Source organism: Varanus komodoensis, unplaced genomic scaffold (genome assembly GCF_004798865.1).
Source record: "Varanus komodoensis strain SLA01 unplaced genomic scaffold, ASM479886v1 scaffold13_3, whole genome shotgun sequence".
NCBI classification, from domain to species: Eukaryota; Metazoa; Chordata; class Lepidosauria; order Squamata; family Varanidae; genus Varanus; species Varanus komodoensis.
The window spans coordinates 4,996,244-5,021,882 of record NW_025335409.1 but is presented as its reverse complement, the minus strand read 5'-3'; the positions used below and the strand labels follow the sequence as shown (position 1 = coordinate 5,021,882).

The 25,639-nt window shown below is 37.6% G+C and overlaps 1 protein-coding gene across 4 annotated transcripts in view; it reads left to right on the top strand.

The window, feature by feature from the left end:
* TAFA5 (TAFA chemokine like family member 5) overlaps window positions 1–25,639 on the top strand; it is a 388,082-nt gene that overhangs the window by 186,815 nt on the left and 175,628 nt on the right. For all 4 annotated transcript variants that reach the window (XM_044423497.1, XM_044423498.1, XM_044423499.1 and 1 more), the window contains exon 2: window positions 20,772–20,921. In XM_044423497.1, coding sequence (XP_044279432.1) covers window positions 20,772–20,921 — 150 coding nt within the window. The remainder of the gene's footprint in view (window positions 1–20,771; window positions 20,922–25,639) is intronic.

Below are 25,639 nucleotides of genomic sequence, written 5' to 3'. Positions count from 1 at the left end.
ATCCCTCTATCCCTCTTCCAGCACAGGTCATCATACAGGGTGACCAAGGCAGTTTCAGTCCAAAAACCAGGCTGCAATTGGTCCAGATGGTTAATTTCCTTCAAGAGTGCCTGGAGCTGTCCAGCCACCACCCTCTCAAGCACCTTGCCCAAGAATGGCATATTTGCTCCTTGTCTGTAATTGGTGGTGATCTCTGGGTTCAGGTTCACCTTCAGGATGGGTCTGATTACTGCCTCCTTTAAGGGGACTGGAACCTGATCCTCCTTCAGAGATGTGTTATCAACTTCCTGGACCCAGGGACAAATCCCATTCTTGGCTCTGATGAGCTGCCATGAAGGGCAAGGTGGAGCGGACTTGTCTAAGCACCTTGTCCACATCCTCATATTGAAACCTATCCAACAAAGGTGGATATCTATTTCCTTCCTATTTACCCAGAGCATTTGTTATTTATTCTGAAAGCTCTATAATCCCTCTTCACAAGTGTGTTGCGTCCAGAGCCTCTCTGGTGTTTTCTAGACTTTTTATCAGGTATTTTAGAATGAGTAAGGTCTGGTACTTAATTTTAAATCAAGACAAACCAGAACAAAAGACTATCAACAAGCCCTGCTGTGAGGTGTAAGAGAGCAGCACCAGATGAGGTTAGTCACTGCGCAGCCTCGCTTGGGGAAGGGGGTAACAAGGAAGACTTCCCCCATTCATAACAGTGTAGGGGGAGATGGGGGAGGGGATCCCGAGGATGGGGTGTAGGGCACAGTGTAGGCTGGCTGGTCTGTGGTGTGGGAGTGAGGACACAGCCTGCCCACACTGATGCCTTTTCTGAGCCTGGCTTCAAGGAGGAGGTGGCCCATTCCAGTGTGTGTGCGTGTGCCCTGCATACAGCGGAGCCTGGACATATCCTCAGCCATGGAGGGTATGGAGCAGGTGGGATGGGGTGGGTACGCTTGTGCTTCGGCACGGAGCACAGAAGCACAGCAACAGTTCTGTTCCGGTGACTGATGGATAGGTTCAGCGAAGCAGCAGCAGGAGGGAAAATCAAGAGGAGCTGACTGAAGAAACAGCCAGAGGAGCGTGTTGGGGGGATAGGCAATGAAGACATGGGCAGGAGGACTGAGTTTCAGCTGTGGGAACTGATGAGATACCTGCTGCCATTAGAAGAAATGACGGGGGAGGGCAGAAGCTGTGCAATCATGGAAATCGTGCAATTGTTTGAACCCAGGAATCACGGGTAGGAAACCATGCTGTGTTACCTTTCAGCATGTTTTATCACTATGTGTCAATGCACAAATGCCTACAAAGGGGTTTCCACTTTCCTTTCCGCATTCTGAATCAACAGTTGATAGGCTTTGAGGAGACTTCATAGCCTTCCTGTGAGTCCCATTGATTCTCACTACTTAATTCAAATTTTAAAAATGGGCTTTGCAAAAAAAAAAAAAAAAAAGTCTTACACTTGCACCAGTACAAGGGGTATAAAAAATCCATGATGGTTTTTTTCCCTAAGATTGCTTATTTTTATTAGAAACCTAATAAATTTGGCAAACTGTTCCTAAAAGCCACTTTGAACAGAGGAAAGATTTGTTAGTTTTTTCATTTTAAAAGATACCAGCTGTTTTTCTTTGTACTTTGACCATTCATCCTGGGATTTTCAGGGTATAGAAAAGTTATACGTACAAGTGTCAGAAGGACTGATAAAAGTGTTCCAGTCTTATGGAGATAAGAAGAATGCAGACAGATCACTATTTACATAGTGAATACTCCTTTTAATTGATGAGGCTTTATCAAGTTATACTATTTTCATCCTTTAATTTGGAGTTTATAGGACAAAGAGAGAGGCTTCTTTCACTTTAAGAAACAGTGAAAAGTTTGGATAGGATAAAAATAATAAGACTAAGACCAATAGAACAAAGTTGCATCAAAGAATATTCTTGCTGATAGCCCCTCCTTTTGTGGGATAAGCATTTCAGATAGTGGAAGCAGAGATACTTTATTTGCAAAGATGAGAATATTAAACAGAGTAAGGTTTATTCTGTTTATATCTGTTTGTTTTGGTAGCGGGTAATGATTTTTCTTAGGGCAAATTTTTCTGCCAGTTGCTCCAGCCAATCTCATTGTGATGACTACACATGGTAGACATCCCATATGGCAGCCTTTTACCATACAGCTGGCTTAAATGGGATGGAATGGTTGCTGCATTACACAACATCGCTCTGTTAAGTTTGATTAATGTTTACACTTGATGAGTCATAGACTGAGCAAAAGTGTAGATTCCAGGGCAACGTTTGGATTTGATTCACTGATCTCTTTGCTAGGTTATTTATTCTTTCTAACGTAAACATATCGGAAACCACGATATGTTTCCTGTGCAAACAATTCATCTGAATCTATGGTTTTCTTTTGTTTTTGCAGTGAAAGATGAACCTGGGCATCAATGTTTCTACTATAAGTTCCCCACTGCAAATACTATTTTTTTGTGAGAGACACTGCTCATTTATTTTATCAGGAAATAGCTCTTGGTTTTGCAAAATTAATGGCTGTTGTGACACCTGAAGCTGGAAGTTAAGAGACACACTTGAGCAGCAGACGTAGCACAAGGCTGTTGTGACAGGCCTGGCAACCACTTAAGAGACAGACTGGGGGGCGGGGGTAAGTCAACTGTTAATATAATGACAAGTTCCTAGGCAATACGAATAAATAAATTCTTGAGGATGCATGCTAAGAAATAAGCATATTAATCTCATGGACTTTCTTTAATAAATATATTAATTAAAATGTAGCATTCAGCATTAGTGGGCTTCCCTGCAGCTGTTAACTACTCTGTTGTTCCAGGTTATCCAGATGAGAAAGGTCTGTGAAAAATTGTCTTGTGTTGTATATTGGAGTAGCCAACATGTTGCCTTCCAGATATTTTGAACTGCGACTCTTATAATCCCCAAACATTAGAAGTGGTAGTCCAAAACATCCAGAGGACACCTGGTTGGCTACCATTGCCCTATGCAATAGTCATATCAATGCAACTTCTGTTGGAAAAGAAACATAGTGATTTGTGAATTTCAGTGAAAGACTGCTGCTGTTGATTTTCTCAAGAACCTTTAATCAGCATATCATTGAAACATGACTGGATGATTGTTTCTTTGACTCAGTACAAATTTAGAGTCCTTAACACTATGATTAATACCTCTAATATACCATGTTGATATAGTTTGTGTCTAGGAATATATTAATTTCCTGTTCATACACTAAAACATAGTTGTATCACTTTTGTTTCATATTTGCATACTAGGTAGCTTGTTATCTTTGAGATAAAATGTAAAGAGAAACTTGTTCATTAAAATTTTAAAACTTGAAAGCTGTAAATAAGTGCTTTTAATCCATGCATTCCCTGAGTATCTTATGTTGTGATTAAGTAATATCATCTATGATATAAATAAAAGACCACAGACCCCTTCCTCTTGGTAAAGACAAGTATTTTTCTCTGTCATTTGAAGCACTGAATACCGTATGTTTCAGAATTAGACATTGCAATATTCAATAAAACAAAGGAAGAACATGGGAGTAGTTTTTATCATTTGATTAATGGTCATGAATGCAAGGAAGTATGTGTGCAAAGAACACAACACTTCAGAGTATTAAGTAATATGTATTCCTTGTCTAGAGCAGGCATATTATTTAATAGTATATGTGTACCTCATATATATCTTATCACTGAGAATCAAGAAATGTTTAGAAGCAACCAACAATCATCCTAGCTAGGATTAGGAGAAGGCAGCTAGATTTCTTAATATATGGAGATAAACAATGGAATAGGCATATACTGAATTCTTTATCATTTTGACAATTTGAAATGTTTTTCTGAATTTTTAAAGCAATTGTACACAATGTGGATTCTTTGTCTAACAAACCTTAACAAAACAAGATATTAAGAACAGCTATATAAGCTATAACAGTTTTTATTTAATTTAAAAGACTAAATTAAAAGGCATATTTTCACCCCTTTCTACAACCCAGGAGAGTTCAGGAATATGCCAGACAAACAGTACTTGGCAAGCAGTGCTATCCTTAGGAGGCTTTCTTTACATGTTCATAATGAGACATGAGATTCCTTGAGCTTAAACCAACATAATCATAACCAATGGAGCCTCAAAAGTAATCGGTAGCCAGTGCTTTTTTCATGTTACAGATGTAATATGATCTCCATATTGGTCACCAAGGCATGGATGACTGTTGCTAAATCAGGCCAAATTAGGATGGGCATACCAAGACAGGATAGCATACCATTTCTCACATCTTGCTACTGCCCCCACTAGAAACATTCAAGGACAGCATAGGATCAAGGAATACTTCCAAGCTATAGACCTGATACTTCAGGGCGAATACAACCCTTTCCAGAACAAGTTAAATTTTACCCTTTTATGTCCTGACATTACTCACAAAGAACTGAGAACTATTAACAACCACTATAGAAACAGAATAATACATGATCAGTGTTAAGACCATAATTCTGACATTGAAAATAACTATAATAAAATATAAAACCACCATTACAACACCATGAAACAATTCCCTATAATCCCAGCAGTTGTAGAAATATATCTTTAACTAGTGCCTATATAGCAGTATTATGAGACAGCAAAATCCCTACATCCTTTAAAAATAAATTTAATTGAAAAAGAATGACTTTTAACATATGAATGCCTTTAGCTATCACATATGTATTCATATAATAATCTAGTGCTACAGAATAAATGGAAAGAAATACTATAGATCCAAAATGATGGTTTTTGTTAGATTTTTCATTAAAGTATTTTGTGTGAAAAATATATCTGGTTAATAGGAAATTGTGAAAGCAGTTGCTCCTTATAAAAGCTAAAGATGTTATATTTTCATTGAGAGTAGAGTGTATTTCTCCAGATCCTCTTTAAAGTTTTTCTAAAATTATTTTATTGTATCTAGAAATATATTAATTTCCTGTTCATACGCTAAAACATAGTTGTATCACTTCTGTTTCATATTTGCATGCTAGGATTATATGGATCCATTTTAATAGGGTTTTAGGCCTGGGTATGGGATGAAGTCCGCTCTGGTCACCCTGTATGATGACCTGTTCAGGGAGAGGGACAGTGGGTGCGTGATCCTGTTGATTCTCCTTGAGTTCTCAGCAGTTTTTGACACCATTGTCCATGGTGTCCTTCTGGACCGGCCGGTTGACTTAGGAGTGGGAGATGCCATTTTAAGGTGGTTCTGCTCCTACCTGACTGACTGGGTCCATAAGGTGGTGCTGGGGTACAGTTGCGCTAGCCCATGGCAATTGCATCATGGGATTCCGCAGGGTTCTGTACTGTCCCCAGTGCTGTTTAATATCTACATGAAACTGGAGGTTTGGCCTGAGGAGTCAGCAATAGGCTGACGATACTCAGCTCTACCTCTCTTTCTTATTTAATCCAGGTGAGACTGTTATTGTCCTCAGTTGGGGCCTGAGCTTGATGATGGACTGTATGAGGATCAATAAACTGAGGCTTAAACCTGCTAAGACAGAGGTAGTATTGGTAGAGTGTACCCCTGATAGGTTAGGAGGGCATTACCCTGTCCTAGATGGGGTCATACTCTCCCTAAAGGACAAGGTCCACAGCCTGGAGGTGTCCCTGGACCCCAGTCTGTCGCTGGAACATCAGGTGGACTCAGTGTCTGGGAGAGCCTTTATCCAGCTGCAGCAGATTTCCCAGCTCCACCCCTTCATCATGCTAGCATACATATATTTGACAATAACAGTACTTATCCTACTGCTTACCCTTCTCCAAGAAACATTACAAAAACTGTATTGTGATTTTTCTGAATGTTACAAGCTAGTTTAGTATTGCATTGCTTGAATAGATCATAGGTACTGAAGTACTTGCTCTTCTTCTTCCAAACTTTTTCTATTTCGTATTTTTGAACCCTTTAAAAATACAGGCCAAATGTATTTCAGATGATCAATTAATTCCACAAGATAATATTTGAAGTTTTTTTTCTCCCTCCTAAAAAGTGACCTGTTTCTTCCTGACCCTGGGAACTTTAGGGTCAGCACAGTAAAATAGGTTTTCCTTAAGTGTTTTTCATTTGCACCAATATTACTTTTTGTAATGTATTTGCACTGTTTTTTTCTCTTTCCAGAAGTTCATTAATTCTGTTTATTCCTCTGTGAATCAGTTATCATGAAGAATTTCAGGCAAAAGCAACTAGATCTGAAGTTACAAATAAACCACAAAAATATTTCCTTAAGGTTTATATCAGCAAGTTGTCTTAGTCCAGGGAAGAGATGTTTTCTGCTCACAATACACAAGTAAGGATGCACCAACGAATCAACCATTTTGCAAAACTGAAATGTGCATTCATTACCCAGCATTGCTTACAGTGTGTCAGTATTTGCCACTGAAATTGGGAACCGTAATCATGATAACCCTTTCTTTTACATATGAAAGTATTATGGCTTTTTAACAGCATATTTTTCCTGAAGAGATAGTATATTATCATTTGGAGGTTTGGTCCCATTCATCATTCCTTTCTGACCTTCTCAACTCACTTTTCAGTGTTTCACTGAGCATATTCTAATGCATGTGCAAATGTAAAGATGTTCAAAGGTGTACAAAACAAACCTGTTACCATGAGAAACAAGCAATTCAAACAGCCTGATTTGTAATATTAACATATGTGGTCTGATGATTAACTTGGATAATTTTATAGTACTATACTAGGGACTCATATTCCTAGTAATTATTTTCATATTATTGAATATCATTGTTAGATGCCATAATTTTAAAATCCAGGTTATTGGGTCACTGAAGTATAATGCAAAAATAAATGTATAGACAGCTTTCTGTTAACATGCATCTGTTTCTGCAATATCCTATTAATATATATCTATTCATTATAATTTTTAAAGGAATTGATAGTATATGGAGGATTTTCTTGTGTATATATTTTTTGTTTTGTTTACTATAAACATAGAATACAAACTGTTTGGAATACAAAACTCTGAGAATTTTAGAGTGTGATAAACTTTCATAATATCATGATTTTACCAACCAGAGTATAAAGCAAGAGTAATATCTTTCTTTCTTTTAAATATCCAGTTTTTCTTCAAAGGTTGGGCAATTCATAATTTATAACTCAAGATGTTTGCATATATTGAATGCAAAGCAGATCCTAACTGTTGGCTGAATATTAACATTTTCTATGTTAAGATTTCTGTAAATGCAAAAGAAATGTGACTAGTAGTAGCTTTCTGTTCAAGTAAGTCATTCCCTCCCACTTATTCCTATTATGACCATGGCGAGAACTTTCTACAGCTCCTTAGTATGTGTATGTTGTATTGACACATTCTATTTAACTCTCTGCTCCCTTCCTGCGTGAAACACATATACATAAAAACATACATTCTTGCTTGTTCACCCTGCTTTGGAATCCCATGACTGCTGTGTGTAAGAGTGTTTATCATACAGCTGTGCCAAAAGTAAAAGCTGAATGAATGAGATGGAGATTAAAGCCAGTAGTCTGAACCTGCATTCAATCACTGCAGTCATGCTGTTTGCCTCCTGAATGCTGATGAAGTGTCATGAATGGTCCCATGTACTCTCATTCCAATATATTTCAGGCAGTAGTGATTATTGCTTGTACTCTGCTAAAGCTTGAGATAAATGGCAAAGCCTTGCTTAGCAACAGAAAGCTTCATCTTATCTCTCATAGGACGGGGAGCTCAAGTATGTGGTACTCCTTATAGAAGGAAATCTTGCTGAGGAAAGATACCATAGACTTTTTGCTTTCCATAAATTTTTGAAACGGACAACAGCATCATGAAACCTAGCAGATTCACATGCCAAGGATATGCTTGAATAGATAATAACTTGTTTGTATGAATCAAAAAAGTATTTGTATAAGTAGCTGTTTTATGAGGTAATGTAGCCAAACCAAACGTTCTTCTATACTTGAATCGTAAGTTGTATTTTCTGGAGGTGTGGCCATAAGTGTGCTGATGTTTTGCTTTTAGTCTAGGTAACATTCATGTATGTTATTTTCTGTTTTCTCCAATTAGATATGATTTGTTTATTTTAGCTACAAGTGTTTCAGTATCCTAAACCTTCCATTATTTTGTTTGCCTATTTTTCTATCTTTGTGTTTAGCTCTCACTTAGAATTTAAAAGTTAAATACTTATTGGCCCAATTAAATGGTGGGACAATATATAAGAGGACGAGGAACTGAGTAGGAAGCAAAGGTAGAAATACCATTGTGATTACGCTCCTCCACAATTTCAGTTAATACATTTCTTTAAATGCAAGTGTAGTACAGTTTAAGTGGTTCTCCATTGGTTTCTATATTTGATCTCCACAAGAGGGCAACAGAAATGATGTCTGAAACAGGGGCAGAGCTCTGCATTTCCACTTCATACACAGAGTTCAGTCATGGCAAGAGTGACAATCCTCAAGAATTTCTAATAGGAATCTTTAAAAAAGTGACTTTTACATTGACCAAAATAAAATATTTATACTGACAAGGCATGCCTATCAAGTGTGCATGTGCACATACAATCACGCACATATAAAATATAAAAGGTTGAGTTGCTTAAATTACAATAGTTAGAGTTATTTTCTATTGCCTTTTTGTTGAATGATCTAAGGAGTCAAAAGGGCAGGCTGAGGAGGTTTTACTGCTTAAGGACTGAGGGCCAGTATGTGAAAGCCGAAGTCATGCAGTTCTGTTTTAGTTTGTTTTTGGTTGCTTGTAACCTATTGTGAAGTGCCCAGAGAGTTTCAAATATGAAGCAGCATTGAAATAAAAAAATAAATCTTAGTGTTGATTATATTTGCAGAAATGCAGCATAGGAAGAAGAAATAAACAAAGGATTGATTTATATTGGCTCCTAAGACCACAGCAGAAGTTCTATGAATATATATAAATATATTTTCACAATGAAGTTAAGGAAAACTTGGCTTACAGTTTTAAGTCCATTTAATACAACAGAAGATTGATAGAGACTCGAGATATCCCCATCCAGTAGTCGAAGCCAGTCTTTCATTGTTTGACCCTTCCCTCCACTGTGGTTTAGATACATGTGGTAGAGCCATCTAAGTCAGGATAAGTAAAGTTAGCAAACATCTGAAGTGACTCACTTTCAGGAAGGCGCCTTCAAAACACTTAAACACAAACTTGTAATGTGAACAAGATATATGCTTAGTCATTTTACATGCTTATGCATCTGTAACAAGGGTTCCCAATCTTTTTGGACCTGTGGGCAGATACGCACATTTGACAACCTGCTGTCGACACCACTGCAGAATACATAATCAGTGGATTGCCATTCCAGCAATTACCTCTCATGTCGATGGATCTTTGGCTGTGTCTTACGCTACACAGACTTGGTTGTGTCTTGTTTGAGGCTGTGCCTCCTCTCTTTAAGATGTTGAGAAAACAACTCAGCTAATTGCGGATGATGGAATACAGCAAATGCTTAAAAAAATGTATGGCTTTGTAATACCCAGTAAGAGGATATTTTGAAAAGAGGTTGTTACCCTGATATACTTTGTACTGGAACAGCCTAACATTCATTGGTGTTCACACTTTTAAAAATTATTTACCTGCTTCATGGAAATTAGCAAATGGAGTGGAAATGGATTCCCTGTGCATTTTTCACTACTACAATGACAATATTACTGAACTAGAAGGATGAACTCTCAGTTTCTGTAATACAGGGTCTGAGGTCCTTAAAATGCTTCTTTTCTTAGTCCAAGGTAAGCATGGGAAAGCCAGTTCATATCAGAACTTCAGCAAACATGGAGAAGAGGGTTAATTCTTGACTCCCCAGCTGCATTGTCCCCAAAACTACCTCCCATGCAGCAGGAAGACATAGTAAGTAAAGTGCCCATTGTCTTTTATTTTTGCTATCTCTTATTCCTACTTAGTTAGGGAAGGGTGAGTTTCAGGAGAGCTGCTATGGTGAGGCAAGGAACATAGAAACATAGAAACTGAGCGAGTCAAAAGGGACCTCTCAGACCATCTAGCCTGACTGGAAATACTAAACCTTTCCTTTTCATATGTTATGGTCTCAGGCTAGCTGGTCTTTCTGTGTCTACTTTGGAGTAAAAGATCAACAAACAAGCTTCATGTTAGGTTTCTCAAAAGACAACCCCCATATAGGTTTCTCAAGAGACAAATAAGATGGTCTGGTGCTCCCATCTCTTTAAGAACTTGCCAAAATTTGTTGTGATACAGACAATCAAAGGCTTTAGCATAGTCAATGAAGCAGAAGTAGATGTTTTCCTGGAACTTCCTAGCTTTCTCCATGATCCAGCATATGTTGGAAATTTGATCTCTAGTTCCTCTGCCTCTTCAAAATTCTCCCTGTACTTCTGGTAGTTCTCAGTCCACATACTGCTGAAGCCTAGCTTGTAGGATTTTGAGCATAACTTTGCTAGCATGTGAAATGAGTGCAATGGTGCGGTAGTTCAAGCTTTCTTTGGCATTGCCCTTGTTTGGAACTGCAATGTAAAATGACCTTTTTCAATCCTGTGGCCACTCCTGAGTTTTCCAAGTTTGCTGGCATATTGAGTGTAGCAATTTTACTGCATTGTCTTTTAAGATTTTGAATAGCTCAGCTGGAATACTGTCACCTCCACTAGCTTTGTTGTTGCTCAGACTTCCTAAGACCCATTTGACTTCACATTCCAGGATGTCTGGCTCGAGGTCAGTGACCACCCCCATCGTGGCTGTCAGGGACGTTAAGCTCTTTCTTGTATTGTTCCTCTGTGTAATCTTGTCACCTCTTCTTAATCTCTTCTGCCTCTGTTAGGTCCCTGCCATTTTGGTCCTTTATCATGCCCATCTTTGCATGAAACGTTCCCTTCATAACTCCAATTTTCTTGAAGAGATCTCTGGTCCTCGCTATTCTATTGTTTTCTTCTATTTCTTTCCATTGTTCATTGAAGAAGGCATTCTTATCTCTTCTAGCTATTCTCTGGAATTCTGCATTCAGTTGGGTGTATCTTTCTCTTTCTCCCTTGCCTTTCACTTCCCTTCTTTCTTCAGCTATTTGTAAAGCTTCCTCAGACAGTCATTTTGCTTTCTTGCATTCTTTTTCTTTGGGATTCTTTTTTAGTTGCTACCTCTTGTACAATGTTGCAAACCTCCATCCATAGTTCTTCAGGCACTCTGTCTATCAGATCTAATTTCTTAAATCTATTTGTCATCTCTACTGTATATTCATCAGGGATATGATTTAGGTCATACCTGAGTAGCCTAGTGCTTTTCCCTACTTTCTTCAATTTAAGCCTAAATTTTGCAACAAGAAGCTCATGATCTGAGCCACAATCAGCTTCTGGTCTTGTTTTACTGGTTTTGGCCAAATATGACTGACAGATTAATTAATACACTAGATTATTTGTCAAAGCCATTACTTGGAAAATTACTTCCACTGACCAGTCTAGAAGATTTCTGTAAATAATTTTTCAGACTTGTTTCTTTGCATAATGATATTACTGTGTTCAGACTGTGTTTAGTTTTTAAAAGTCTCAGTCCTTTAGAAAAATATTCTTTCTTTTAATGTACAGAGTACATCTTCCTTTATTTTCTCCCAATTTCCCTCTATGCTTTGATTAGCTACATTGTACAAGCCTATTGCAAGATCACAGTTATGCTGAAATCTCTTGTGAAATATAAAAAATCTGTGGAATATAAAATAATTTATGATATGTGCCTCTTTGAGCTGTGCAAACTCACCTTTTCTGTTGTTAAATTCTAGGGAGCCTGTAGGCCTGCATTTGCTTCCTATAATTCCAGCAGTCATTTGATTAAAGATAACTGCATTCAGTTTTAAAATGGAATGGTAATAGAATAAGCTTATCTCATATCAGCTGTGCAGTTCTGTTGGAGAAAACTGACATTAATATATGAAATCTGATGACAGTGGTAAACCAAAGCTGTCTAGTCCAAAATTGCAAAGGAAAAGATGGAGAATCAGGCATAAATGAGTTGGGAAATCCTTCATCAATAGCAGTAAACAAGAAACTACACAGTTTAGAACTAAGCTAGACTGGAGAGTTAATGTTTATAAACAGTGAGCACTGTGAATACAGTAGCACTGTAGCCATTAAACATAATGGCACAATCATCATTCTTGTATGTAATTTCATCATTAGCATCAGTTATGTATAACTACAGGAAAGATCTTGGTACAGAAATATAGAAGGTCTTAACTAATTTTCATGAATGCTTAAACACGACAGATCCATTTATTTACTATTGCCATGCACCTACACATAGGGAATTTGCTGTCCCTAGTCACATATCTGTCTGGCCCTGCCTCCAGTGTTCACAAAGGACATATGTCTACAAAGGGAAGCCTTCACACATACATCTATGTGTGCATAGGCTTCCATGTGATCAGAACAAACCAGATTAATAAGCCTGAGTTAATCACATAGAGAAACTGAGTGTAGAAGTTTTATTTCTATTTCACTGAAAACTCTTTTAGTTCTGTGTGTCCATATGTAGTTAAAGGCATCCAGATATTTAAAAAAATAAAATATGCGTGGCAATACTAGTAGGCAGCCTTACTTGTAATTGATTGAGTCTCAGAACCTAGGTCATAGCAGAATTTCAAGCAAGCTTCTAATATACCATTTTGGTTTGACCAATCTAAAGGACTGTTCAGTGTTAGGTAATGCCATCGCCATTCCTTGCTAGGTCTGAAGAAACTCTGAGGCATGAGCACCTGCAGTTGCAGTTGCAATCGATTTGGCAAGCTAAATTCAAGCATCAGCTCCTGAGAGTCTGGGTCTACATTCATTGGCACAGAAGGGAATGCAAACATCTGTAAATAATTTGTGCCTGTTAAGAAAAACTAATTTGCTTTAGGGAAGAATTGCATTTTTTAAAGGATGCTGAAGTTTGATACTAAGGAAAAAGTTGCTTTATGTATAGGGTCAGGACATCAGCCACCATTAATCACAGTAAGTGCTGATCGAATTTACTTACTTAAAATATTTATAAACAGCCACGTCATCCAAGTGGCTTACAACGGTATTATAATCAAATGCAATATAGTATTATTTGCTATGACCTTGGCTTGAACAATACTTTTACCTTGTTTTATTAGTGATATCATCATCATTAAAACTTTGTAAATGCAAGATGTTAAAATATAAAAAGTTCAATATCATTTTTATGACAGTTGAGGATTGTAGGCATGTGAAAACCAAGCAAGCAGGTATGATGTGTTCTGCCTGCTGCATATGAAATACAACTCTGGGATAATTAATATTTTTTGACATTTATTTTAATAACAGCTCCTGTTGAATTAAATAGAAGCAGGTATCTGCTGGGGCGAAAAAAACTCAGGTATATGATATGTAAATTGGGAATTTTGAGTTGTTGGAAGAAAGATAACCAAGCACTGCAGTCCAGGGTTAAATCATTTTTGGTGCTAAGTGAATTGGGTCCATGAACATTAGCAGAAACTGCATCTCCAGGATGCATACATTTTAATCCTGTTTACTTCTGCTTTTACTTCATGTCTCACAGTAAAGTTGTCCTCAGGTTTCATCTGTGGTGCTATGCACTGAATTCGAACCTTCCCCATATAGGGGTCAAGCAGGATCCTGTGCCTTGGATGGGTACACCTGAGTGCTAAATTCCATACTATGTATGTACATGACTCCAAGTGCCTAACTCTAGGGTAGGCATCCTGGTGGCTTCCAAATGTTTTTATCTAGAACTCCTGTAATCTCTGCCACATTGTTGGGACTGTGGTCCAAAACATCGGGATAGCACTACATTGCCTACCTTCTCCTAACATAACAGATTAAAGGATCTTGGTCATCCCAGCCCTGTTTTGGAGAGCCACTGCAAGTCAAAAGAGATATTTGGCTGCATAGATAAATAATCTTAATATTAAAAGTTTCTCATGAATCATGTCGGCCCATACAAATTAAAGGTCAGTTTGGATTTTGTTCACTTGGAACTGTTTTCATGCTTTCCAAAATTTGAAAAGTTGAATTGGGTCCAGCCTTTCTTGCACAAAATTTATATAAATCCAATTGAATTTCTGGATAATTAGCAATATTACTGGTAATGTATATAATGTGTAAAATTCACTTCATGGGTAATTGCAAAAATCCTAAATAGCATGGCTGCAGGGATTCTGTTCTTTATAGCAGATGGGATATCTGCAGGTAAAATGTGTTGGGAGGATGGAATTAGTCAAATGAACCTTTGTGCATGTTGAGTTATAAAAAGAGCTTGTGTTGCTAGGCATCCAAATGATGGCACATGGGAAAAATACTGCATGAGAGTATAAAAATAAGGCTGTATGTACAATTCAGAGAATTACATTTCCAGATGAATATGAAACCTACATTCCATTTGTACAAAGGTTTTTTAGAACACTGAACTAAATCTCAACTGAGTTGTCTGTTAATGTAGGTTCATGGTATTAAAATGCTTTAATGTCCTCTTGTACCTTCTAAGATAAAGCAGAAATCAATGAAGCAGTACTCTGGCATTCCGGATTATAATGTCCCATAGTTATTATTTGCTACTATCACAAGCGTAACTTGTATGTGCAGGTGTGTGTGCATTAAGTCATAGTGTATGTGACTAAAGCAATAGTGATCTACAGAATACAACATATCCCTACCGGTAGGATGCATTCTGTTTACAAGTGAGGAAAACAGAAAACTAAATGGTTACCATAAATTGATATTGTATACTGCATATATTGATTGTGTGTCCTGGTGGCTATCAGTACCCTAACATGAGCAACAGTTCCGATAAAGGGTGGCCATCTGGATCAGTAGGAGAATGGTGCAAGTTGTTGCGGTGCTGGTCTCCACTGCTGAAGACAACCCTGAGCCTTCCAACCCAGAATCTCTTTATTCAGACAACCCCCACCCCCAGACTGGGATTCCCAGGTACAGCATCCTGAAGCAAGATTTCTCAAGGGGAACTGGTTGCTCTTGACAAAGATTGTCATGCTCCCCAACACTTTCTTGCCAGCTTGGACAATCCATCTGGAAAGAACTTGACAAAGCAGAGAAAGAGTGTTGGATGACAGGCTAAAAGCCTGTTGCTCTGTTGTCTTCAGTAAAGGGGAATAGCTGGAGACTGATACTGTGTCCCTTAAGATATTTGATGTTTGCCTTGGAATGCTAAATCCAATGGGGGACCTTTGCAGGAAAGAACTGAACAGGAAGGGAGCACTTAATCCTTTGCAAAACCATCCGTTTTCTCCTGGAAATCCCCCTCCTATGATTGTCAGGGTTGAAGGTGTTCTCAGAGGAAAATAAGTAGATATGAAAGTTTGATTTTCCCATACATATACTATTATCAATGCAGTTATGTTACAAAATAGACAAGTTAGAAGACACTTGCTATTATTATTTTCTTTTCCCTTTCCAGATATGGAGAAACAGGAAGTCAAAGGCATGTACTTCCTGGTGCTTCTGTAATTATGCTGCAGCAAAAGTAGGCCTTATGATGAAAGTGTTTCCCTCAAAATTCCATGAAATATTTAATCTATAGCCTCAGTTCAATCATAAATTAAGCTACTAGGTTTGCTAGACCATTCCCACTGTGGAAACTAGAAACAGTAATTCTGGAAAATATTGATTTCCCCTTGTCCCAGTGTAAACAGTAAAACTTAGTTTTTTAATTTTGCAGTGGCGTTAACTTCCTTCCAAATTTCCTTATGTTCCCATTGACTGAGTTTATTGTGGATATTAGTATTGGGCTAATTTACCTTCTGGTAGGAAGGGATCAAAATGAGAGGAAAATAGGAACAGGATATTTACAACCGCCACTACTACTATTTATTCCATTTTTGTATTGCTGTATAACCGAGGCTCCCTGGACAATTTGTATTAATACATGCAATGACGATAATAAGATACAAGACAATTATCATGAATTCAAGGAAACATTTTAAAAATTAAAACAGCTAAAGCATACAGAAAAGAATGTATTTAAAAAGCATCTGGGATAGGTAATCTCCCTCAAGTCCCTGAGTAGCCAAGTAAATCTTTAAAAGCCAGATCATAGTGCTGTCTTAATCTGGCATCAAAGAAATGACAAGGCTGGTACCATGTGGGCCACAGTGGGGAGGCTGTCCCATTGATTGGGGTGGCACTAAAGAGAAAGACCTCCCCCTTGTAGTCTCTACACCTACTTCAGAGTGGGCACTCAGGGGAAGGCCCCAGACATTGAACATAATGTCTGGATAGTTTGCAGTTGGGAGAAGTGCTCTGATGGATATTTGAGATCCCAAGTGGTATAGGGTATTATAGGTTAAAACCAGCAATTTACTTGAAGTGTTTCCATCCTGGTACTCAATGGCAGAATCTGCGCACCAGGAAGAAAGCAAAAAAATCTGGTTCTGCCATTCATACAAATTGCATTTTGTGCAAATTATAATTAGCCTACACTATTCATGTGCCTTTGTCATTTCCCACTCCCCTCAGCATTACAAGTGGAAGATGATATTGACAAGTTCTTTGACATGTGTGAAACATGGTTTTGCTGGGCTAAGCAAAGGAATATTCAGAGAAGATGAAGCCAACAAGATGTGTCTGCAAGCATATGTATTGGAAAGGTGGACTGGTGATCATGTAAATTTTCACAAGATTGCCAATAGAAAAAAATGCTTAAAAATTATGGCACCTTTTGTGCACATTTCAAGATCCTTCTCCACAAATATTGTGCATATTGTCAGCATTAAAAACAACAAAGAATCTGTGCAGTGGCTTTATTTACTACAAATCAAATCAATGCCAGTGGGGATGCAGGGAAATGAAATTAAATTTGCAGAGTTGATCTGGAAAAATCCATCATATTTTTCAGCCCTAAACAGATTTTTTTATATGTCTGTACCTGGAAGGAACTAGCTTTCCTACAAGAGACTGCCTAATGCTTTGTCCAAATGCTTCTGTTTGACTTTTTATTAATTTGGCTCCATTTACTGCCTCTCAATTCTTTCAATTATCCATAGTCACTTTGACTATTTGAAGAGATAAACGGCTGTTCAGTACTCTTGAAAAGTAAATATGAAAAGGATTGCTTCTTCATCATGTAGGGGAGGCTCCTGTCCAACTCTTCAGTGCTAATTATTTTCACTGTGGTCTCTGGGAGTACCTCAAAGTCACTAGGGACTTTCCGAGAATGCTGAAGCACAGCTTAGGAAATGCTATTATTTATTATTTTTTCTTCTCTGTTAAACCAATAATTTGAGTGGCACAGATAACTTTCCAAGTTCCTAAAACCAGCATTTTTTTCTAACACTGTTTTGGAAAAGAAAACACTGAAGGTTAGCCAAAAGCAAAATAGCTTGTTTTGCACAGCTTGATAACTTACCAATAGTCAAAATAGCTCCAATTCAGAGATATAATACAGTATTGCCCCCAGTGTGCTATATTCATGTGGAAACCTGAACCCAGGCAATTGTGGAATGATTTGAGAATATCTTGTGCCTTTGAGGCATTTTTTGTATCCGAAGTATCTCAAAATGAAGTGGAGTATAAAGCGTAAGGCACTAAGCCATCTCCATACTGATGTGCAACTGATACATGATTATATGCTTTGTATGTTATCAAATTGTTTGATTCTCACTGAACAAAGAAGCATGAAAAATAGATTTCATTTCGAAGGGGATCCAGTTCTACCATATTCACCCACCCATCCATTGTGGCTGTTACAGTGGATTCACACTCTGCCATTTTCATCTGGACTGCCGTTGTACTCTGCCCCTTCTTCTGGAAGAATTCCAGTGAGCCATCTACCTGCTAATGGGCAGCTGGTCTTGCACATTCAAATGTCATAGAGCCTTCTCATGTCTACCTGCACAAATTCTAGTGTAATTAATGCCAGCTTTATGTGTTCAGCATTACACATGCTTAGTCGTCATACCATTTTAGGTGAGTGAAATCTTCCTGATTTCTAGTTGGCCATTCTCTTTTTGTCTGTTTAAGGGATTCCTCTTACTCCCAGTTCTTGAAGTGAAAAATCAGTCTGTAGTTATCAGATGGGAGACCTGCATATGCACATGCAATAGAAGGGATAGATATCACTCCCAGTGGTCATTGCCAGGCAACTTTACCCAGTATATATTTTCCAAATAATTTTTTATATAATGCTTGTAGGTAACTGTCCAGAAATCTTCAGCAGTTGGGTGGTATAGAAATAATAATAATTATACCACCACCACCTCTTTTTTGTTTCTTTCCTTCTATTGTCTAGAAAGTTACATCTATGCCTTTAACTTTACTTTTTTGCCCAAAATTCAGATTATATTAGAAAATGATTATCATTATCCCAGTCGTGCTCACATTACTGCAAGAGATGCCAGTGTGGTGTAGTGCTTTAGAGCATGGGACTGGGACTCAGACGATCTTGGTTCTAGTCCCTGCTCGGCCATGGAGCCAACTGGGTGACTTTGGGCCAGTCACAGACTCTCGGCCCAACCTACCTCACAGGGTTGTTGTTGTGGGAATAAGATGGAGGAGGAGATGTGAGCTGCCTTGAGCAGGATGTAAATTGAAAGATAAATAAATAAATATTCTTGCTTTAATTGAAATCACATAAAGTCATTTAGTTCAGAAAGTCTACCTCATTGTGTTACATTTTGTTTTTGCCCACAATTTGCCACAAAATAAGTACAATGGTACCTTGGCTCATGAACGCCTCAGTTCACGACCAAATCAGTTCACGAACAAACATTTAATAAAAATTTTGACTCAGGTGGCAAACTCCGCATTGGGTGGCGACCGTAATCGTGGCCGTCTCCCGCCCCCCCAGTGGGGAGACGGCCACGATTGTGCTGGGGGTAGGGAGGGAGATGGCCGAGATCACGTCCCTCTTTCCTGCACAAGCGCACCCATGATTGTACCCATCTTTCCTGCACCAGTGCAACCACGATCTCGGCCATTCCCCCCCCCCCCCCAATTTTTGCCCCCTCCCCCCCCCCCCCCCCAGCGTGCCGGGATGCCAGGTGCGTGTAGGAACAATGGGTACAATCGCGGTTGTGCTGGGGCGGGGGGTGGAAGATCGCTGCAATCTTTGTTGTTCTTTGTCACTTTGCTTCACATTTTTCCAATTAAAAAAATAGTTACGAACGGATTAACCTTATTTACATTGAACCTTATGGGGAAATTTAACTTGGCTCACAACCAATCTGGGTCACAACCAGAGTCCTGGGATGGATTAAGTTCATGAGCCAAGGTACCACTGTAATATGATGAGAAGCATGAACTATAATGTATAGAGAAGTAATTGTTAACAGAAATACCAGTGTGATAATTTTCAGATTACCTTACTGAATTTGAATTTGTCTTAAGGAACAATCCTGTCTAGGTTTAGGTAGAAAAAAGGCCCTTAAGCATTCCTGGGTGTTATAGGATATTTTCCTGTATAAAGACATACCTTTTTAGGAAATCTTTTAATACTTAGACTGAATGCTGTGGCCCGTTTTCATAGATGTTTTCATTTGTTGTGATTTAATCGATTTTAATGTGTTTTACTTTGTGTAACATGTTTTGTGTACTGTAAGGCACCTAGGAAAGCCTCTGCAGTTACAGGCTGCATATAAATACATGTACAAACATGCATAGGCTTGCACCCTGAATGTATTTACTGTGAAATCATTGTTTCAGTTTTGTAGGATTCAGTTCTGTAAATGTCATGGGCTGCTATATGCTCTTGCAAGTTGTTATACACATGTCTAAACTTTTAGTGCCATATAATATCTACTGCAGATATTAGTTTAACTGTAGAATTCTTTAACATCTGCATTTGTTTCAAGTCTCAGATTGTCTGAGAACTGATTACATTCTGCCTGTTCTTGCTCACATACATCATGTTAACATTATATATAGTTATGAAAGCGAACCGCTGTAATATCTACTATTTTCCACAAAGCAGACACATAACCATTTACTTTGCAAAAAGTGATTTTATAAACCTTACTTTAAAATATTATTATGTAACTGATAAGTAACTTAGTAGAAACGCTCAAACAGCATCTCTTCCTGCCAGTCCAAAAGTTGCCTTAAATGAGGAAAACCTGGAACTGGGTTTTGTTAAAAACAAAACAACCATAATTAAACATTAATATTCTCTACTGGAATCTGAAATTTCTTTAAAACATTTTTCAGAACTGTAATCAGATTACTTCCTAGCCAAACAATAGTAGCAGCATTGGAAAAGAAAGATGAAAATATGGAAGGCATTTCTAAGTTGAAAATGGGATTTAATAGTACCTCACCAATTTCCATGAGAAATTGATTAAAGCAATTCATATGTTTCAATATTTTATAGCAGAAATCACCTTTCAGTAAAGGTATTCTACAGGTTTTAATGATCTGCAATGTATTATTTTGACACTGTATTACACAAAAATGGTAGAAATGGAAGCTGTAATTCCTAGTTCTTTATAAATTATCTGTTTTATCTTTATTCAACACTTGTATGGTTCTTAATTTAATAACTGCAAAAGTATATTGTTCTTTGCACAGAAATCAGCTTTTTTCATGAAATCCTTTACATAAAAGATAAGTTTTCTGAAGGTACCAGTTCTTAAAGTGTTCACTTTTCCAAAAAAAGGAAACAGGATGTCACCTCTTTCCTACTATATCTATCAGTTGATTTTCCTTTTGTTTTAAAGTGTTTCTGACTTTGGGTCATGTCTTTTTTCTTTTTCTGGCTGTAACAGATTGTCTTTAGTACATTCAGTGACTATGGTACCTGTTGCTGGTTCTTTTTCCAGGTCAGTTGGCTGCAGGTACATGTGAGATTGTTACTTTGGACAGAGATAGCAGTCAGCCCCGAAGAACTATAGCCCGACAAACAGCTCGTTGTGCATGTAAAAAGGGACAGATTGCCGGTACAACAAGAGCAAGGCCAGCCTGCGTCGATGGTAAGAGTCAAAAGACCATTTAACTCAATATCCACCCAACATGGAATGGGTCATCAAGTGCTTTATTGATCACGCTGTTAAGCTGTTTATCAGATATTATATGTGCAACATCCAAGTAGTGCTTTAACACAAGGATTGTGCTTGAAATTTTGCACACAGTATTACATGAAAAAATTGATGCCCCTGCTGGACAACCTGTGTTAGTGTGTAAAGCCTTTCTGTTATGTCAGTCATATAATGAAATGAAGAAATATCAGGTCATCTGCATCCATTTTGGTAGGATGGTTGTGTCAGTTTTATACCAGTGGTCAACCAAGCCATGATATTGAGATGACATATTGGAACACTGCTGTATCTTTCTGTGCCAGAATCTACATACCTAAAACAGAGATTGTATTGGTAAAGGGAAATGCTTTTCCTGCATGTATTCTTATGTTCAGAGTGATAATGTTTCCCAGGAACCTTTCTGTCCTTCCTTTGAGCACCAGGAGCTGTTTGTTCACAGCCAGCGTTACTTGCGTTCTATTGCTCAAATAATACCCTACATATTAATTTTAATCCTAGCCAATGTGACCACTCCTGCATGAAAATGAATGTGGAGGGGGAAGCGAAGTGCTAGTGTTGATTTTAAAATGGAACTGTTGTGTTAGGCTTTATATTTCTGCTGTCCCTCTCTTCATTAAAAATGTCATTCTGTATGATTCACTGCAGATGCAGTGTGTTGCCTGCAGCTTGTAAAAATGCTGATGTAGAGAGAAGATGAAAATATTTCACTTTGAAATCATTTTTATGTCTCAAATGAGCTGCTCTATTCCAACTAAGACACCAGTGGTGCAGTCAGCAGCATAAGCCTGCTGATGAAGTATTACTAACAAACATTCACATTGCAATTAAAATAAAATAAAGTAGGGCTCCTGTTATAAATAGATGACAGCAAAAATGGCATGTTTTGATTTTGGCTGTACAGAGAAAAACAAAAATGGATTCTTCTGTAAAAAAAGATAACTCTCGATTTCCTTTGAAAAATGACTCACACTTGAGCCCATTAAAAAAGTGCTGAGACTTCAGTGCTATTTCATCAGAATTCAACTTCCCTACTAACTATCAAATAAGACAGTGCAAAGGGGATTTCATTGCCTGCCCACCCAGCTAAATATAAAATATTGCATCCATTCTCTGTATTAATGTTTTGCCTTCATTCTTCCTGGTATTATAAAATCCTATGCTTTCAGATTACTCCATCATGTTTTGCCATGGTATTTTCAGTGTTTGTCTCTCTTCGTCCCAACTTGCACACGTGTGCACAGATACACACTTCCCGCTTCAGTTTCAGCTGTTATTTGACTGCAACCCTAAGTCAAAGCCTAATAGGCTTGCTAATTTTGAAAGACCAATTGATTGCTTCAGCACATTAATTTTTCTTTTGCTTTCTTTTGCTCAGTTTAATAATTTTGCTTTTCTCCACTGAGTGTATGCAACTTCGAATCTGTTGAAGTTCTTTAATCTGAAAATATGGATATAAGTTTTGTGTGGCCCAGTTCATCATATATGTATGATTTTGGATCTATCAGTGCTCAGCGAATTCACATTCTGAAATTATAGAGCTACTTTGTTCTTTACAAGTGCTGGGGAGGGATTACAGTTAAAATAATCTGTTCACAACCTTCAGTAGTGGCATTCTTATTTTCATGGATATTTTGATGATATTTAAACAAACAATAGGTGGTAAGTTTGATTGATTGCCATGGCAAAGTTAGGATACTAAATAAACTTAAATAATAAACTTGACAAAATAATATTTTACAGTTTATCTGAAACGATAGTGTACTTTGTTACATGATAACATCTAAGATGCAAGGGTTGTTTGATATGCATTTGTTTAATTCACTGAGTTCATTTCTTAATTGGTGTAAGCTTCAGATTTGATGATTAACATAAAACCAGACTAGAAATCAAATTAATTTCATTCAGTCATTTTCTTTGTTTCCCAGGATGTTACCTCCAAAAAACTATAAGGAGTTTTTAGGGTCAAAACTGATTATTAATTGAATCCTGGTTGATCATCCTGTTTTAAAACTCTGATTTAATGAGTTTTTAAAAATATATTATTATTTAAATTGCATCCCTGTAAGTAAGAATATAAAATATGATTTCCTCTAAAAATAGAAAGTAAGGGTAGCATAATTAAATTAATGTGCTATGCCTGTGATCCATGAAATAATTATGGCTTGCACTTGGATTTTAGCCATTTTAATTGTATTGACTTCAATGGGCCTAAATTGTTTCAAGTTAAACACCATGGCTCAAATGGCTTATCTTCAGTGAGAGTAAAATGGCTCCATTCCAAATATCCAGCCTTAGTGTATTCATGAACTGAACTGAATAAGTACAGTTCTTATGAATATAAGAAGTTTTATGGATTGGGATCCATTATATTCCTGAAAATACTCAATGTACTGGAGGAAATCTCGGCCTTTAAATGTCATTCTATTTAAGATATAAAGCTTCTTAAGAATATAAATACTGAATTTATAGTATGTGTTACTGCTTTCAGAGGATATAAATCTAACACACAGAGAGAGAGAGAGAGAGAGAGAGAGAGAGAGAGAGAGAGAGAGAGATCGATCTGATGGATTTGTTACCAGTGTGATGCCAAGGAATAGGGGAAACCTTAGGAAGAAAAGTTGTTGAAACATTGGAGGTGTTGCATTTTCTTATCTAGATAAATGGCTTAGAGTAATTTATTTAAAGACAGAAGATTTTACTAGTTTCAGTAGTAATTGCTGCTAACATGTAACAATTAGTGAATTAGGGAAAAGCAATTAGATATTGTCAGGTTGGTAAACAAGGACCCCCATTTTTCTTCCATTGGGGTCAGGGAGAGATATTTCAAAATTATTTCTTCTGAACAGGTAAGACAATTATCAAAATCTACTTTTTGCCCTATATAAGCTCATAGATAATATTTAATATTGCTGTTCCTGTTCACCTGATTTGAATATAGATGGATATAAAGTATATGCTAACTTCATAGGTCCCTTTCACATCTGTGTACACAGAAAAATCAGCCATGCATCATAATTGCAGGAGAAGATTCTAATAATACCACAGTAATCTGGATGCTAATGCAACTTGGCAACCTGTGACTGGTGAAGATTTATCCTAGTTGAACAGAGAATGTTACTTGGATATCATGTATTTAATGTTTCCAATAAAGCAGACCCAATTATCTGGAAACACAAGATTCCTCAGTTATGAGGTGAAGATAGTGGTAGTAGTTTGATTCAGGATTTAGGATTCGTAATTGCATTTCAGGGAAGCAGTGGATATTGTATTATTGGCCTGATATCCTAAGAACCTGTTTCTGAAGAAATAGTAGGCTTCCTGGGAATTGCACTAAATGTTGATGATGTACCTATTAAAGCTGCCAACAGTTAAAAACATTTAGCTACAGTTATTTTGTATTACGTGGAGAGCCTTTGGACCACTCTGCAATGGCTTGTGACTAACATAAATATTCCATTATCTGTACCACTGTATATTCTTTGAGAACAGATAGGACATTCCTCTAATTTCTGGAATTTGAGCCTTGGCATGTTCAAGCATCTCTTTCTATACTTGGAGGTGGTACATGTGATATCCAGGAAATTTGTGATATCTGTGTTAGTGGTACATGTGATATCTAGGAAAGCTTTCATCACCTGGGCCCAAACATTTTTGCAGCCATATTAATATGACTTCAACCTTAATGAATGCCAGCTTACTAGAACATATTTCATTCTCTCAGGCCATTATTGACAGTGTGCAAAACATCCATGGACCTGTGCACACTTAGTTACAATTATATATCAGTGTTTTAAACCTCATTTAGTACAATACATTCATACTGTTTCCAAAAAACAACTTGAGTTCATTTTGTTTAATTTGTTTTTGCAAGTACAATGTTTCACAAGTTAAATGTTCAGATCTGTAGGATTCATGTGAACTGAGGGTGCACTCCTATGTGTCTTTAAATAGAAAATCTCCTAGAGCTTTCAGCATTCCCCAGCCAACAATGCTCTATCAGCTTCTGCCCCGATTATGATTGTGCCTTGTCCCTCCTGCTGAATGGCCTTTCCCCCTATTTACAGGGAACTGTGAGACTTGTAGTCTTGGCAGATCCGACCAAATGGGAAAGCAGATCTCTCCCTATGAAAACAAAACAGAAAAGTACCCTTGCAGTCCTTGTTATCACAGGGATTCAAAAATTGCTGTTGCTGATTCATGCAATGATTTTTCTTCCTCCAAATTGGTGCTATTTGTTTGGATGTGAAATAATGACTATGGCAGAAGTTACAGTGTTGCTTGTGGCTGTCCAGCATGCTGGTTTCTTACGAAAGTGCTATGAATGCTGGAAAAGAGTTGTGCACTTTTGAAATTAAAATTGCAAACTCACTCTCTCTCAAATTATTAAAAAAACCCAACAAACCCTGACACATTGCTGAAGTGGGCTGTGGGGAGATTGTGGGTAGGGGGATATTCCCCATGATTATCAGTGGTTCCTCTTAACACTTTACTCTGTCATGTGTGCAGCTTGAAAGATTCTACACCATGTAATGTTCCTGTAATGGTAGTAACCAGTGGGGGGGGGGGGAGCAGAGATAGTCAGCTACTGTGTACTCTCACTTCAGTATACTGATCCCATACTGATCTTTTTTTTACTAATCTGTCCTGATATC